We start from the raw sequence: 18,356 nt of genomic DNA on the forward strand, positions 1-18,356 counted from the left end.
AGCTACGCTATAACTCAGGTCATACAGACCCAAAAATTATTTTTGGACACGGTACCATAGCAAATAAGTTTCGGCCACTATCAAAATAGGGTTTCCCGAACTTTTTCTTCGATCTAATTTAATTCCTAGGTATTCTTAGGCGATATCTAGGCCAGGGAAACTCTCAGAAAAATTATCGGGTCGAAAACTAACACAGGGGTATTTTGGTCAGTGTTTTTAGCTCGAAAACTCGAAGTCAGAATTTTGAGAAATAGATTTGATGAGCGTGTTCCTAATGGCATTTATAACAACTAATCCTACTGATACTAAGCTCAGTCGAGAGTTTTTAATCTAAAGAACGAAGCTTTGGTCAAAAATGGGGTTTTCAAGCAGAATTGAAACTCGGCGGCAATTCGGCGAGATTCAGCAGAAAACAACCGGATATTCATGCTCTTGGGCATGTAGGCAATAAGTTTAGACACTGAAATCAAGTTATTTGGACAGTTTTACAAAAAACTCAAAACTTTGAGCACAGAAAGACATAGAGAAAAACGACGGAATTAACGATCAGAAGTATGGAATAGCAACTATACCTCGAGGTCTACGCGTAGCAACGAACGGTGCAACGATCAGGCAAGAATCGGCGAAAAGCTCTTCTCCTCCTTCCTCCTTGGTGCTCGCGGGTTTGGGTGAAGAGAATGGTGAGGATTTTTTTGATTTTTTTTTTCTTTTCAAGCTATTTATAGTTTATGGAAAATGTGGAAAAATGAAAATTTCGCGATTCCGATTTTTCCTGTGCATTCCTCTGTGAATTCTAAGATAGGTTCTGGCGACAGAATTCCAGAACTCGAAATAGGTTTCTTGGAATTAAAGCAAACGATCCAAAGTCGGTGTGAATCGATTTAACCCGAAAAGTTACTTTTTGCAGTTGATGTCGGATGAGAAAACTTTCTTCTGAAGAAAGATTAGAAACATCGAAAGAAATGGGTGTATGCGTGTGGAATCTTCGTTTGAAGTTCCGAATAGAAAAAGTCTCCATCGACAGTTTATTTTAAGGTTCTTGAGTCATCAGGGATTTAGTTTCGGCAAACCTCCGAGAATTGGAATCGGACGTTCGTATATCTCAGGGTTTCGTATCGAAACGCTTGTCATGGAAAGGATTAAGAGAAATTCTAACATTCCTCTGAAGATTTTTGGAATTAGTTCCTATAGTGCTTTAAGGGTAAATTAATCGTTTACTAACGCTCTTGCCCTAGGCGTAAGCGAATAAGACTCGCGTTATAACTTATATCGACTTTAATACTATTTTCAGCCTTTTCCTGAACTTTCTCCTTCATAAATTTATTCCATTTGATAACCACTTGTTCAGGTTTCCTTCACGATACATCGAAACATAATCGTGAATATGAATTTAATTAATTTATTCTAAGCTTAAAAACTTGGGTCTCACATTGACCTTTCACCCTGCCAATCCCTTCATTCCCTTACACTTTGTTTGGGAGCAACAACTTTGGCACGAGAGAGAAGGAAGAGAGAGAGATAGCATGGAGAGATAGCATGGATTGCATCTCTCCTCCCTAATTTGGTTACAAGCTACAGTACGTGAAGAGAGAAGATTATGGTGGGCCATCCCACCTTTTTAGAGTCTTCTCAAAATGATAAGAAGTTGGGCACATGTGCATCATTTTTTTGACTTTCCAATATTGCTCATTTGATCAACTATAAAAATAATTAAATATTTCTAGATTTGAGGCTAAAAATATCATTTAATATTAAAAACATTTTTTTCTCTTTCATCCACCTCATTCTTACTCTTTTCTTTCTCTTCTATCTCAATCATACCAAACAACCTACCAAATCTACTATATTTCTCACATTTTCTCTCTATTCATCTTCTCTCTTCTCTACTCTCTCTTTCCTATCTCTCTTTCCTACCAAACAGAGTGTTAGCTCACCAAGTGAGCTACCTTTACCCCGTTTATTGTAGTTAGTGTTTTGATATTTAATGCAACATACAACAGGAACGAGTATATAGCTTTTAGTTGTGTCACGAATTAATAACTATAACTGAAAAAAGTATACTCCTTAAGGCCTTCAATTTTCCAAATGAACACTCAAAATGGAGACCAGACTGACTCGATCGAACCTTGCCTAAATGAACAGGTGTAATTAACAACATCTATTTACATGTGAAATAAACAAATTTATCTAACTGAACGATTTGCGATATAGATAGAGCTCATCTTAACTCTTTAGCTAAGTGGTTTATAAATGGTAATAACTAATGCGTTTAAAAGGAAAGAAAAAAGTTATTATATCTCGTAGAGTTCTAAATAGATTTATTCATGTCGGCACTTAAGTCATAAGACCCGACAACATTGATGTCGGCCCATAAGAGTAATACTCAAGTGGGTATTGATTTAAAAAACAAGAGCAAACAAAGAACTGATTGCAAGAACTTAATAAGGAGAATGAAAATTAAAATTCATTGAAACGAGTAAAAAGGGAAGGAATATCAATTTACTTAACACTCCTGGTACCATTGTTGTATTAGATTTGGCCTTGGGCATTCAGATCTTTCACGAACTAGATGTCCAACCTTTTGTTCGAATTAGATGCTATACCGACTACCAACACGCAATAATCTGCTGCATAGAAGGGTAATTACCTCTGAACAGGAAGGATACTGCTCCCTTTGTTCTCAGGGCTTGGAATCAGCGGATCACCTTCTGGTTGCTCGCCCAATCGCTGTCACAACCTGGTTGAAGGTTTACCGCTGGTTGGGTGTGTATACAACACTCCCAAATAATAGTAGAGCACACTTCTTCCAGCACAACCTCACTTGCCTAACTGCTAACCAGAATGGAGTGCTTCAAATGGTGTGGTACGCGGTGGCTTGGGCCTTGTGGCTTCATCAAAATCAACTAATATTCAAAGGAAGCACTTTAACGGAGGAAAAATTTTTGGAAGGGGCTTTATTGAGGGCTTGGCATTGGATGTCGGCAAGGGTGAAAGGCTTCCACTTTTCGGTGTATGAGTGGTTACTATTGGAAAAATGTGAGATATTTCAAGTCCCACATTGCTTGTGTCTTGAACTTTCAAAAACTTTATATACCAAACCTTACTTGTGGATGTCAAAGATCCTAACAAGGGATGGGCCTCGCGCACATGAGAGTTGGGCCAAGTTGGTTCAACGTAGTGCAAATCCTCCGATTAGCCCCCCCTGCGCGCACGTACATGGGCCGAACTTGCTTTTTGCTGAAACTTTATTTATTTTTTGCCCTTGTGAAGCTTATTTGAAAATCTGTATTTTCACATGTTCACCGTCCACCACCATCCATTCTCTTCAAAGAACCATGTGCACCGTCCACTCCATTAAAGCCTTGGAATTTCCGATTTTGGTTGACTGTGCCTAATTGCCTTAAAAACACATCACCTCAGTTTTCTTCACCCAAAATTAATGTGGAGCTTACCTTGATATTAACGGATTTTATGCCTATATATAGAGGCCGAATTTCACTTTCAAATCATCCTCATCTCTACTCTTCTCTCCTTTCCTTCCTTCATTCCTGAGCAGTTGCGTTGTTGTTTTATTCTCACTAGTTCTGTTACCCGACCACGCCGGACGAAGCTGTTTAATCCTGCGGATGTGTTCTGGATATTCCGGGATAAAACCTTCAAGGACAGCGAATTGATTTTCACGACTCATCTTATTTTCTTTCTAATTGGGTACATGCTAACAAGGCATGTCGTCATACTATTATCAGTACATTATCTAGCGAGCTATTTGATGTGTACTGTTCCAACAAGAAAGCAAAGGAAATTTGGGAGTCAATGATACAAAAATACACGGCTGAAAGCGTTGGTAGGAGCAACTTCATCATTGACAACCACTACAATTGGAAGATGACCGAAGACAAAGACATGAGATCCCAAATCAATGAGTACCTCAAACTCATTGAGGAACTGAAAAGTGAGAACATCAACTTACCTGGTGAGTATGCTGCTGGAGCAATGGTTAACAAGTTGCCAGACTCCTGGAACGATTACAAACAACAATTGAAGCATAGAGAAAAACAAATGCCCCTTGATGACCTCATAGCACACATCCTAAGTGAGGACACTGACAGAAGGGAGATAAGGCAAGCAAGATCAAAGACCTTGACTTCGCGAGCAAATATGGTACAAAATAAATTTGTCCACAACAGGTACGCAAATAAGAAACCTGGTCAATCTATCCCTAAACCTTCTAACATCCCCTTCTAAAGGAACACAAGAGACACAAACAAGGGGAGTTGTTTTGTCTGTGGAAAGCCTTCTCAGTTTGCAAATCAATGCAGACGCCGCCCGCAAAATGGTAATAATGGTAATAGTGGTAATCCTCCTAAACCAGATTCAAATTAGGTTAAAGGAGATGAAGTTGTTGGGGTGGTTTCACTAGTCAATCTGGTTTCCGATGTGAAGATCTGGTTGGTAGACTCTGGTGCTACCAAACACATCTGTGGAGATAGAGATGCATTTTCCTCCTATTCTCCTGTAGAGGAAAGAGAAGAACTGGTTTATATGGGCGAATCCCGAACCTCTAGAGTCCATGGAAAAGGGATTGTTCGTCTCAAGCTCACATCTGGAAAGACCCTTGCTTTATTGAATGTTCTTCATGTTCCTAAGATCAGATCAAATTTGATTTCTGTTGGTCGCTTGATGAAGGTTGGTGTGAAGATTTCTTTTGAGTCAGATAAAATTGTAATGACCAAGGATAATGTATTCATAGGAAAGGGATATTATGACCAAGGTCTCTTTGGACTCAATGTTTCTGGAATAATGAATGATGAATCTTCTTCTGCTTACTTGATTGACTCTGTTGATGTGTGGCATGCTAGACTAGGTCATGTGAATTTTTCTTATCTTCAGAAAATGCATAACTTAGGCTTAATTGATGGTTCATATAAACCCTGTCATAATGTGAAATTTGTGTTGATACTAAATTGACTAAGAAATATTGCCCTTCTGTTTTTGAACGTGAAACTGAACTTCTTGGTTGTATTCATACTAATCTGGGTGATTTAAAACATACTGAAACTAGAGGTGGTAAGAGATATTATATTACCTTCATAGATAATTTTTCTAGATATACCAGAGTTTATCTTATTAGAAATAAAGATGATGCCTTTGACATGTTTCTCTCTTATAAAGCTAAAGTAGAAAATCAATTGGATAGAAAGATTAAGAGAGTTAGATCTGATAGAGGAGGTGAGTAGACAATCTTCAATGATTTTTGCAAAAAGGAAGGTATTATACATGAAGTAACTCCTCCTTATTCTCCTGAATCAAATGGTGTAGCTGAACGGAAAAATAGGACGTTGAAAAATATGATGAATTCTTTACTTGTTAGCTCTTCTGCACCTGATAATTTGTGGGGTGAAGCTTTGTTGACTGCATGGTTTCTTCAAGATAGAATTCCACATAAGAAAATTGGTAAGACACCCCATGAACTTTGGAAAGGCTATAAACCCAATCTGAAATATTTGAAAGTGTGGGGGTGTCTTGCTAAGGTCATGTTTCCTGATCCTAAGAAAAGGAAAATCGCTTCTAAAACTTCTGATTGCTTGTTTATTGGTTATGTTGAACATAGTGCTGCATATAGATTCCTTGTTTTAAAGAGTGATGTGCATGATTGTGATACTATTTTAGAAACCAAGAATGTTGAATTCTTTGAACATGAATTTCCTTTGAAATCTAAATATGCCTCTTATTCTCATTCTGAATTGATTAATTGTGATGATTTTGTTCATGTACCTTTTCAAAATACTAACAATGACTCTGCAAATAATGAGCATGAACATGAAGAGGAAGATTTTAGAAGGAGTAAGAGACAAAGGGAACCAACCTCCTTTGGAAATGATTTTTATGTTTATTTAACTGATAATGATGCTTTAACCTTTTCTGATGCCATTTCATCTTCTGATTCACGTTTTTGGAAAGAAACCATTAAAACTGAACTTGATTCTATCATGAAAAATAATACTTGGGCTTTAATTTATTTGCCTAAAGGAGCAAAACTAATTGGATGCAAATGGATCTTTAAAAGAAAATAGGCTTAATTGCACATTTGGTCCCCCACGTTTATAAAAGCCACGATTTCGGTCCCCTAGAAAAATTAGTTGCATTTTGAGACCCCGACATTAACCTCCGTTTGTAACTTTGGTTTTCCGTAAAAAACTTAACAGTTTCTGGAAAAAGAATTAATAAAAATTAAAAAAATTAGAGATATAACATTCATCTTCTCCCCCATGATTTCTTCATCTTCTTCTTCATGGTATACAACCAAAAACCCAGAAAATGTGCAATTATTGTCACCAGAGTCCTAAATGCAGTAAACCAAAACCATATAAGCTTCGATTCAATTATTATCATCAGTAGTAAAATAATTCTTAATGTGCAATTGTGCAAATACAATCAAAATTTCAACCTAACATTTAAATCACTTTTCAAGTAAGGCACAATTCACAACACGAAGCATGCGAAAAATCAGATTATCATGAACCAGAGAAAAAAAAACAAAACCCCACTCTTTCACACAAACACATGGGTTCTAGAAGCTTCTGGATTGAAGAGGACGAGTGCAGATCAGAGGTCAAAGAGAGAGGGAAACAGAGAAAGAGGAGTGCAGATTGAAGAGGAGGAGGGTGGAAGAGGATTAGATTTGGCCTTGGGCATTCAGATCTTTCACGAACTAGATGTCCAACCTTTTGTTCGAATTAGATGCTATACCGACTACCAACACGCATTAATCTGCTGCATAGAAGGGTAATTACCTCTGAACAGGAAGGATATTGCTCCCTTTGTTCTCAGGGCTTGGAATCAGCGGATCACCTTCTGGTTGCTCGCCCAATCGCTGTCACAACCTGGTTGAAGCTTTACCGTTGGTTGGGTGTGTATACAACACTCCCAAATAATTGTACGACACACTTCTTCCAGCACAACCTCACTTGCCTAAATGCTAACCAGAATGGAGTGCTACAAATGGTGTGGTACGCGGTGGCTTGGGCCTTGTGGCTTCATCAAAATCAACTAATATTCAAAGGAAGCACTTTAACGAAGAAAAATTTTTTGGAAGGGGCTTTATTGAGGGCTTGGCATTGGATGTCGGCAAGGGTGAAAGGCTTCCACTTTTCGGTGTATGAGTGGTTACTGTTGGAAAAATGTGAGATATTTCAAGTCCCACATTGCTTGTGTCTTGAACTTTCCAAGACTTTATATACCAAACCTTACTTGCGGATGTCAAAGAGCCTAACAAGGGATGGACCTCGCGCACATGAGAGTTGGGCCAAGTTGGTTCAACGTAGGGCAAATCCTCCGATATTCCCTCGCGCACGTACATGGGTCGGACTTGTTTTTTGCTGAAACTTTTTTTATTTTTTGCCCTTGTGAAGCTTATATGAAAATCCTTATTTTTCACATGTTCATCGTCCACCACCGTCCATTCTCTTCAAAGAACCATGTGCACCGTCCACTCCATTAAAGCCTTGGAATTTCTGATTTTGGTTGACTGTGCATGATTGCCTTGAAAACACATCACCTCAGTTTTCTTCACCCAAAATTAATGTGGAGCTTACCTTGATATTAACAGATTTTATGCCTATATATAGAGGCCGAATTTCACTTGCAAATCATCCTCACCTCTACTCTTCTCTCCTTTCCTTCCTTTATTCCTGAGCAGTTGCGTTGTTGTTTTATTCTCACTAGTTCTGTTACCCGACCACGTCGGAGGAAGCTGTTTAATCCTGCGGAGGTGTTCTGGATATTCTGGGATAAAACCTTCAATGACAGCAAATTGATTTTCGCGACTCAGCTTATTTTCTTGCAGGTACTGTTCGCGGTTCTATTGCTGTTTCAAGGTTGCTGTTCGGCGTCCAATATCCAACAGTTACTACTAGTCTTTAACTTAATAGGTGGTGATAACAATTGAGGGACTTAGCCATTCCGTGCTCGCAGGGGCTATTATTGGTGGTTGTACATGGAACTTTAGGATTTAATGTTTTTGCTGAAGCATACTCTTTGTAAGACCTGGATTTACAGAACTAGTTAATTTCCGACTCACGCGTAGAAACAGTGTAAGCGTGACAGGAGTTCACCGTTTGAGAAAGATTAATGAAGAAGAAAGTTCAGGAATTGCTTGAGGAATGTTTCATAGTTGTTTTAGGAGTTAGTGCGAGTCGTCTGCACACCTGCCTTATGGCGAGAGTGTCCAGAATAGGCAAATTTCGCTTTTAAAGCAACGTTTAAGTGAGGTTTCAAATCCTTGGGAAAATAAGAAGTTCTATTTATTTTTCCTTCGACCAGTGTTTCATTTCGGAACCCTGGACTGTACGCACGATAGTATTCACTTCTCGGAAGTCCGACGACGCTAATTTCTTTGCTTCAAAACCCTAAAATCAATCACTGAATGAATACTTTTTCTATTCGGAGCTTTTAACGAAGTTTCCGTCCGCATTGCCAGATTTGTTTCGATGTTTCCAATCTTTCTTCAGAACGAAGTTTTGTCGTCTGACCTTCACAGCAAAAAGTAGTTTTTCGGGACAGATTAACTTACACCGCTTTTGGGGTTTTAGAGATCGTTTTTCCCAAATGTTAGAGATTGGTTTTGAGTTCTGGAATTCTGTCGCCAGAATCTCTCTTAGAATTCACCGATGAACGTGCTGCAAAAATCGAAATCGCGAAATTTTCATTTTCCCGCGATTTCACCTTCCTATAAATAGTTGAAAAATTCAAAATATCTTCCATTTTCTTCCAAGGAGGCCGCGAGCAAGGAGAGAAAAGAGGAGAGGAGATTTTCGCCGAAACTTGACCGATCTTCGAGCTGTTCGTCCCTACTTCAAGGTATCGAGGTAACTAGCTTGATTCTTACCTCTGGTCATTGTTTCTACTGCGTTTCTATATCTCTTTCTATGCTCAAAGTTTCGAGCTTTTCGTAAAACTATCCGTTTTTCTTGATTTTTCGCTTGGGATATCTTCTGTACTTGCCCAAGAGCCTAGAACACTCGCCGATATTCGACGATTTTGATCGAGTTGTCAAGGATCTGAAAAACTGATTCAAAACCCTTTTTGTGCACATATCGAAACTTTAATGTCGAAAAGTCGCAATCCGACTTCGTGCCTTTAGGATTAGTTGCTACAAATGTCGTTAGGAACATCGTTGTCAAATTTGTTTTCCGAAGTTTTAACTTTGAGGTTTTGAGCTTTTATTTTGGACCAAAACGCCCCTGAATAGCCGTATTTCGATCCGATCGTCCGAAAATTTTTCCGACAGTTTCTTTACTCTAGTTTTACCCTAAAACTACCTTGTAATCAGATTAGATTGAAGAAAAAGAGCCGGAGCTCTTTTCCTCTTTTGGCCGAGAGCATGTTAGTGTGGGGGGGAGTTTTTCGTTTTCGAAAACTTGTCTTTTCGTACCCGATTGTTGTATTCTGAAGCTTCAATGCTTTGTCTATCGTTAATGAGTTGTATTGTGATCGAGCTAATCGATTTTGTTTGGATTTCTGCTTTGTTTTCTCCGAGGTTCAGTTGAAGGAACTTTGGGTTTCTCAGAGAAATTGTGTGAAGGAAACCTAGACCACGAGGCTGGAGCAACTCGAGGTTAGGGCAACTTACCTATTAGCTAAGACTGCATGATAGGCGTCGATAAATTCGACTTATGCTTTACTTTGATATTGATTATGATGATGAACTAATGTTATGATGTTTTCCATAACTTATGATATTGAGATGTTATTGAATTGTGCGTTTTTGACGCGACTTCGGAGTGGAGAATCATTGAACTGGTTATATTTGATATTTCGGGTTAGGGAAACAACCCTAGGCAAGTTCAAACGTGGGGTTTGAGACTTAGCCATTTGTTGGTATACTTAGACTTTCCCCGGGATTCACATTTGGTGGGTTTTTGGAAAACTTAGAATGAATAGAATTTTGAAAACTAGAGACTTTGGGAAACTTAGACTTCGAGAACTAAACTCATAACTTGACTAATTCAATTAGAAACATTTTTATTAACGAATAAACATAGGAAAACTAAAGGGGAAAATAATTGCGAAAGACGGGGAAAAGTCGACTTTTGTTGTGGGTTCTGGAGAATTGCTGGACACCAAGGGGGGGTGAGCCACGGTGATGATTGAAAGTCACCGAGTACTTTAGTACTCTTGTTGTTGGAGTTGTGTTGTATTGACCGACACTAAACTCTGGGTTTTGAGATTGGGTTTTGAGCTAAACACTTGCGTTGGGAGGACGATTCGATGTTTGGCTAACCATATTGCATCATGCATCATTCGGGGTTTGTACGATCGAAAGATTGGGCCTCGGTGAAGAGCGGGAATGCTTCACAAATGGTGAAGAACGGGAATGCTTCACGAAGGTTGGGGATTGCCTTCATCGAAGAACACCTGGGTGTATCTTCGGCATAGCGGGCAGAGTGGCACGACCTAGGGTGGTTGGGGCTGATCCGACTATGCATGGGTTTGTAAGTGACACCCGAGCGGAAATGGTTAAACACTAGGCCGGTGTTAGGACTGACTCGATGGTGCCCATCCCACTTGAACTATCCGGATCATATTGAATTGCATTTCACGCATACATTCACTCTGACTGGAATTGTATGCTATTTGAATTATTGAAGCATTGTTAGAGCCAATAACATGCTAGGATTATTTACATATATATATATATATATGTATATATATATATCAACATATATATCTATACCCCAATCACATGTTGAGTGTATAATTACTTTATTCCGTGAGTTGACCCTAGCGCTTTGGCTTTGGTTTCATGTTTGTGTTTGGGCGGTCGGCCTGCTGCCAGATGTCGATGGCGGACTGGTTTTCGATGGTCTCTCCCTCGGGGGGGATCAGGTATGAGTTGGTGGACCGTCATGCCCCCACCGCTTGGGTGATCGATGTTGCGGGTCATCGGGCGACGTACCGGGGAAGGGTCATGGAGGACCGGACAGACGAGCGTGGACGTTTGACGAGGGGAGTGCTACGACGCATGGAGTTGAGCTTAGACTTGCCGCCTTCAGTTCGCTGTGGACCAGGTACTGGTCGAGGACCACCTGCACCACCTCTGACTTCATCTTCTTCCGATGACGAGGACCCAACCGAGATCGAGGTTGATGTTGTTACACCTGTTGCGCCACCTCCTGCTACTGCTATCGATCCTACCAACGTGGCGTCGTCCTCGAGGCTCGTGCAGCCGAAGAGGGAGTCTGTTGTTCCATCTGCCTCACGTCGTTTTCCTTTTACTCCACCGCGCGGCTACCGTGTGGAACCCCTGGTTCGGGTGGTGGAGGAGGATGTTCTTACTGGAGAGGTGGATGTTGAGACGGGCTTGACTATGACGGTGCGCAGGACAGTTAGGAGGGAGGTCGTTGACTTGGACACCGAGATGTTCACGGTGGATTCCGACTCGGACTCCGACAGCAGTGGGGACAGCTACTCGCCGAGCGACGAGGGAAAGGAGGAGGAGCTATGAGCAGTACTGGGAGGGTAGGTTAGGCAGCGTCATTTTTTTGTGTAGAACTCTGATTCGTCTTACTTTTGGGACAGGGTAGGTTCCCGATGCATGGCTTTTTGTGTGGTTCTTTTAATGAGGAATCACAGAGAGTCTGTCGGACTATAGGGGTCTTTTGTTTAGGCCATTTTGGAGCCGACTTTCTCTTGGATGACTGTACTTAAAACTTTCTTACTTACATTACTGGTTCTGTACATATTTGTCTACGGCCACACTACTTTGAAGTCACTGCGAGTGCGCGTGACGTTGACGTGCAGTTGAGGCTGTACATGTATATATGTTTGTATATCGGTTAGTTTAGTTGCTAGGTTATGTCTTTATTTTCTATCGCTTTAATTAAAAGGAATCAAACGAAAAAAAAATTACTTGTTTTCCGCGTAAAATTTATTTTTTAGTTACTAAAGTGACACCTAGAAATTGGGATGTTACACTCTTCATAGTGTTTTGCTTCTGCTCTGCATCCTGCTTGCTTATTCTGCTAGATCTACAAATAAGATTGAAACTAAAAGAGAGGAACATCTACTTAGTTTTCATTCCCATCAAAATTACTTTACGCTCTTCCAGTGCCAAACATACATGTTTTTAAATCATTCTTCTGAAGCAGGTCGAGCTTCTTGCAAGTTCCTGTTCCTCAGTGTAACTTTCTGAAGACAAAGATGACATGGGATTACCAAAGCAAAGATCCTTTGGCTAATGAATTCTGAGACAATCAGAACTCAGAAGTCACAAAATAGTGCTATTTCGAAACAATTGTATGCAAATTGAATTCCCCAAACCAAATGAAGTACTACATAGATAAATACCTCAATCAAATGCCAAACACAAAGCCAACACAACAGCAATGATTTCATTGAAAAGCTCTTAATACCAGCATGATTTTTTTGACTCAGATTTCTATGCAATTACAATTCCTTAACCAGTTAGTCAAAATTCACAACTTCATTTGCATTAGCGAACCTGTACGCACAAAAATTGAAGAACAAAATAGCAATTTCATTGATAAAACCTAACCGCAATTTCAGGCCTAACAACCCTAGAAACTTATCTACACAAAACCTAAACGCAAAATAGAGACTACAGGTGAAGGTTTAAGCGCGCTCGCCCCTGATGCGCCTAGCGAGCTGAATATCCTTCGGCATGATGGTGACGCGCTTGGCGTGAATTGCGCAGAGATTGGTATCTTCGAAGAGTCCAACAAGGTAAGCCTCGGCGGCCTCCTGAAGCGCTGAGACGGCGGAGCTCTGGAATCGGAGGTCGGTTTTGAAGTCCTGCGCGATCTCACGAACCAAGCGCTGGAACGGGAGCTTGCGGATCAGAAGCTCAGTGCTCTTCTGGTACTTTCGGATCTCGCGGAGAGCTACCGTCCCTGGCCTGAAACGGTGAGGCTTCTTCACGCCACCGGTTGCCGGGGCTGACTTCCGAGCGGCTTTGGTAGCTAGCTGCTTCCTTGGAGCCTTGCCGCCGGTGGACTTGCGAGCAGTTTGCTTCGTGCGTGCCATTGCCTTTGAGAGTGATTGTTTGGATATAAAATTGTTTAGAAAAATCGTTTTTCTCTGAATCGCGTTTGTGAATCTGAGGGAGACGAGAGAACTATATAGTGATTGTTTTGAAATTGGGGTTTGTGCGCGAATATTGAGTGGGCGGGGACTAGTCATATCGTGGCCGTTGATTTATTATGGGATTGGACGGGTGTTATCTGTTTGAGGCTGTGGAAGGATGCGGATCGATGACGTGGAGATTGGAGGAGAGGGGAGTGAAGGATGTAGATCGTTGATCTAATTGATATAATGGTAATGAAAGGCTGAGATTGAATTAGGTGGAGTGACTTGGATCGATACATTCTCAGATGGAAATTTTTTTTGTGCGGGTTATTGTTTTCAGTCAACGTCCTTTTTTTTTTGGAAGGTCACCTTACCCAAAATTGAAAAATCCCAAAATACCACTTTCCACTTTCTCCATTCATTTCCCATCCTTTTGTTGTCGTTTTTATAATTAATTTTGCAATTTTTTTTTTTGAAACATTCAGAGTTTTAAAACTCGGAACACAAAGTTGTTATTTTATATTCGGGGTTTTTAAAACCCGGAACATTTATCTGCTTTTACAATTCTTAGAAATGTTTGGTTTTGTGTTTCGGGAATTGTAAATCCGAAACACATATTTGAAAAATACATTTCAGGTTTAAAACCCATAACCAAAAAGCACATTATGTTAAAATAACATATATCTAGGTTTATAATTCTCGAAAATATTTGGGTAGAAAGCCTGAAACACAAATTTGAGAAATATCTTCCGGGTTTTAAAATCGGAAGCAAATAGTCTGAATTATGTTCGGGGTTTTAATTTTTGAAACATTAAGTTACCACACATGTTGGGTTTTCAAAACTCAATAACGAATTTAACTAGGGATATTATAGTATTTTACTTCATTGAAGTGGGATGGGCAATTTAGTGATAGGGGTGAGAAATTGACCACTCATTCTGAATATAAGACTAGGACGCCAAGGAATGCAAAATTGGTTTGATTAGACTATCAAGACAATTATACTCTCCTAAGTTGTTCAAGATATAAAGTGTATGTTTAGATTAGCGTTAAAAGAATTGAGTTTGGTGACAATAAAGCTTTGCCAGAATTGAATATTTTAGACGTAAGTAAAAGTTATGCGCTTACGCCATTTAAGTTTCGACACATTCAAGAAATGTGATTTTTGTAAAGAGTTGTTTGGTGTGATTCATTGAAGCTTATTGTATAAGCTTATACAATACATTATAGGCTTATCAGTTGTTTGGTGCTTACATTGTGTTGAAAAGATATATCCATCAATTCATTATTATACATTAAAATTATGGATTAATTAATTCAACATCCAAAGATAGGATAATGCCTAATAAATTGTGATGTATTAACTACTTAAAGATATTCCAACATTAACCACATTCATCTTTGTTGTAATCGCTCATCCTCTTCTTCCTTCTTTTACCTTCCTCTTCTTCCTCCTCCATCTTTGTCCTTTTCTCCCTCTTCATCATTGTCCCATTCATTCATCTTCTAATCACTGCCACAAGGATGAACACAACAAAGCTTGAGAAGTTTCGGCCTTTGGACCACTGTGCACTAGAGATTGTCACTGCAACAAACCAACCCCTTAACCACTATGATCAGCTCACCGCACTTGACTCAACAACCACCATCGCGACCCAATCACAACCTCAACCAATAGCTCTTATCACCACGTCGCAACCACCACAAGGTGACTTCCTCAAACCACCGCGCAAACCTAACAGCCTCCCATGAATGATGCTTCCTTCCTCTCTTTTGTCACGATCTAAACCTTTTAGCTCTATGTGCAGCTTTTGTGATAAATTGATGGAATTTTATATGTGTTTGTGAAATTAGGTCAATGACTAGCACTAGATTTTGTTTTTAAGTAGAGTTTGTAAAGTTCAAACATTTGATTCATAAAATCTCTAATCCATGTTTTGAGAAGTTTTGAGTAATAACAACAGTCTTAATTGCCTTATCATGAAATGCACAAATTTCTCTGAGGATCTTATGTCTTGACATTTCAGGGAACTCAACATCTATACTCCCTATCGTCGAAGAAGTTGGTGAAAAGGAAAAAGTGGAATTGTTGTCCACTTATTATTAGCAGAATATGGAGAGATAAACTTGAGGGTGGGTTAAATTAAGCTGCAGCAGAGACAAACATGAGAATGGATGAAAAGGGACATTGTTATCGTGGCCCGGGTTATTGGGGTGGAGGGTTCATTTATTCTCTAGTGAATGTTAATCTGACAGGAGAAACAACTAGGGTTTACCAAGCTCCTTTCTACTCTTGGTTGTTGCCTACTTGCAGTGATTCTAGAAGTTTCCAATTTTGGTTATGATTTTTTTTCCTAAAATATCCTCACAACCGAAAACCGTGACCAAGATTCTAAAATCACATTTTGTTCACGAAATCGAATTATTAATGGAGCTATTGATAACATTATGGAACCGTTTAAGGAGAACTTTATGACCGATTTTTCTGCTCACAACTCTTATGTGGAGGTTGTACCAAGGGTAAGGGTCTGCGCCGTGATTAATTTCCTAATTTTATATAATTGTATTTTTGATGATTCTGTTGTTGATGGCTCTTTTAATTAATGACGGATTTAATGTTGGTATACCTTAGAAGGTTTGTTGTTGTAAAAAAAGAAAGTTTATCAAGCATCCGGATTTTAAATATTCAATGATATTTTCTTCTATGTGTGGCCTGATTCTTTTCATTTTTCTATATCAAAGAGCATCTTTAAATATGCTTTTTTAATGGTGAGGATTCACTGCTTTTGTCTAACGGAAGATGATGACCCTATTTTAGTAGTGTTTTTAGGGTCATTTCTTTGGTTGTTTTGAGTCTTTTTGTTGAGTCTCATGTAGTGTTTCATGCATTCTCATGCATTTTTATTCTTTTCTTTAGTTTTTATTTCGTTTTGGTAATTTGGTAGTTTTATAGGTAGTTTTCTTGCATTTTAAGTAAAGTTTAGGACTTGCATGGTTTTGTTGTGTTTTATGAAGGACTTCTTGTGCTAATGAGCTCTTGGAGCTTCTAGAATCTTCCTTGTCTTGTTGGTTAGGTTTGGAGTGCAGAAACTGAAGGAGAAAGAAGGCCAAGAAGCATGGAATTGATGAAGAACATAAAGAGGATTGAAAAGAGGAGTTTCAGAAGCCAAAAAGTCACTTTTAGGCGAGCTTGAGCGCCTAGGCGCTGGGAATGGGCGCCTAGGCGCCAATAGGGTCAGAGAGCATGTTTTTCAACATGCAATTGGCGCTCAGGCGCTCTGAATTGGCGCCTGAGCGCCCAGTTTCGTTCATTTTGCCTATAAATAAGGCTTAGGCCAATTTCTTTGAGACATTCTGACATTTCACTCATTTTTGGTCAAGTTTGAGAGCTGAGGAGAACTTTGGGGCCAAGGGAGGCTTCCAACTTGTACTTTTCCTCAGGTTTTATTTACATTTTCTTCATGAATTCACTAGCCATGAGTGGCTAGTTTACTTTTTGCTTTGGGTTAAGAGATTCTATGAAATTTTAGTTTGTAAAATCCTATCTCTATGCATGAGTCTTGATTCAATCTTGTATTTCAATTCCTTATTGCATGTTTAGCTTTGGTGCACCTTTGCTATAGGCTAGATTATAATCAAATGGAAATTTGTTATGATTTAGGGACATGAATTGGAATAGATCCTTCTATACTTGCTTCTAGGAATAGAGTGAGGGTAGGGTTTTGTTGGCCTGAATAACCATGCTATCATACCTCTTATGAATGTTTAAGTACACAAGGAATTGGGCTTATCTTTCAATTTGAGAGAATTACTTTTGTGAGGAATCAACTAGTAAGTACATAGGCTATAACAACAATAGATAAATCAAGATATCACATGCATAGGATAGGTGGACTAAAATGGATTAGTTGATCAAAAACCCAAGGCAATTTTCCATCATTGTTATTTACATCATTTTCAACATTGCTCTTTTGCAAAACGTTTGTCACAATTAACCAAAACCAATTTCTGAATTTTACTGTTTTAAGAACTTGCAAACTTTAGGCTTAAATCAACAATTCTCACTCACAATCCCTGTGGTTCGATATTTTAAAACCCGGAGGTATTCGTACACTTGCGAATTGACCAACAAGTTTTTGGCGCCGTTGCCGGGGATTGTTTGTGGTTTTCGGTTTAAGTTAAAGAGTTTGATTGTTTGTTTTACTAAGCATTGCATTGAATAGGTGTTACTAACCTTTTCTCTGTTTTTGTGATTTCAGTTTATGCACAGTAGGCTTGGCACGGATCCATTGCTGTTTGATCCGGAGCCTGAACGTACTCTTCGCCGTCGTCGAGCCCAACAAAGGCTTGAAGCCATGGCTGCTCAAATGACGGAAGAGGAGATGCAAGCCCACATTGAAGAAAGAGTGAATGAGGCTCTTGCTCAAAGACTTCAAGAGCAAGAATTGGAGAATGCCAATCGTTCTCTCAGAGACCTCACCTCGGCTGCCATGAGCTACGATTATCCGGGCAGCATAGTTTCCCCCGATGGCACGGGAAACTTTGAGCTGAGGCCGGCATTTATCAACTTGGTGAGCCAAAATCAGTATGGTGGAGGTTCTCTTGAAGATCCTCATGCACACATGGAGCAGTTTATCCGCAATTGCAACACCTACAGAGTTCAGAATGTTTCAGCGGACACAATCCGTTTGAGTTTGTTCCCTTTTTCATTGAGGGATACTGCTGAAGAGTGGTTGAATTCACAGCCCCAAGGTAGCATTACATCTTGGGAAGACTTGGCTGAGAAGTTCACCACAAGGTTTGTTCCAAGAGCCCTCTTGAGGAAGCTCAAGAATGACATCATGACTTTTACTCAATCCACCGATGAGAATCTCTATGAAGCTTGGGAGAGGTTCAAGAAGCTCTTGAGGAGGTGTCCTCAACATAACCTTACTCAAGCTGAGCAAGTAGCAAAGTTCTATGATGGTCTCCAATATTCTTCGAGGTTTGGTTTGGATGCGGCTTCAAGTGGAGAGTTCGATGCCTTACTTCCACAAGTGGGGTATGAGCTGATTGAAAAGATGGCTATAAGAGCCATGAACTCTAGTAATGATCGCCAAGCCCGAAGAGGAGTCCTTGAGGTTGAAGCTTATGATCAACTTATGGCCTCCAACAAGCAACTCTCCAAGCAAATGAATGAGATTCAAAATCAAATGAAGACTACCAAGATTGGTAGTCGAGTTGCCAAGGTGGAGTGTGTGACTTGTGGAGGGCCACATGACAGCGAAGAA

At 39.7% G+C, this 18,356-nt stretch overlaps 1 protein-coding gene and 1 non-coding gene across 2 annotated transcripts; both read right to left on the reverse strand.

The window, feature by feature from the left end:
- Nucleotides 1–12,517: 12,517 nt before the first annotated feature.
- On the reverse strand, nucleotides 12,518–13,110 carry LOC130728881 (histone H3.2). The gene has a single exon (XM_057580492.1). The coding sequence runs from the start codon at nucleotides 13,042–13,044 to the stop codon at nucleotides 12,634–12,636; it is 411 nt and encodes a 136-aa protein (XP_057436475.1). The 5' UTR covers nucleotides 13,045–13,110; the 3' UTR covers nucleotides 12,518–12,633.
- Nucleotides 13,111–17,909: 4,799 nt separating this feature from the next.
- Nucleotides 17,910–18,016, reverse strand: LOC130734786 (small nucleolar RNA R71). The gene has a single exon (XR_009018130.1). It is a non-coding gene; the product is annotated as a small nucleolar RNA R71 (small nucleolar RNA).
- Nucleotides 18,017–18,356: the final 340 nt, after the last annotated feature.

This window comes from Lotus japonicus, chromosome 1, assembly GCF_012489685.1.
Source record: "Lotus japonicus ecotype B-129 chromosome 1, LjGifu_v1.2".
Taxonomy (NCBI): domain Eukaryota; kingdom Viridiplantae; phylum Streptophyta; class Magnoliopsida; order Fabales; family Fabaceae; genus Lotus; species Lotus japonicus.

Excerpts from the sequence above, each read along its gene's own strand:
- LOC130728881 (XM_057580492.1), bottom strand. The coding sequence starts at position 13,044 with ATGGCACGCACGAAGCAAACTGCTCGCAAGTCCACCGGCGGCAAGGCT.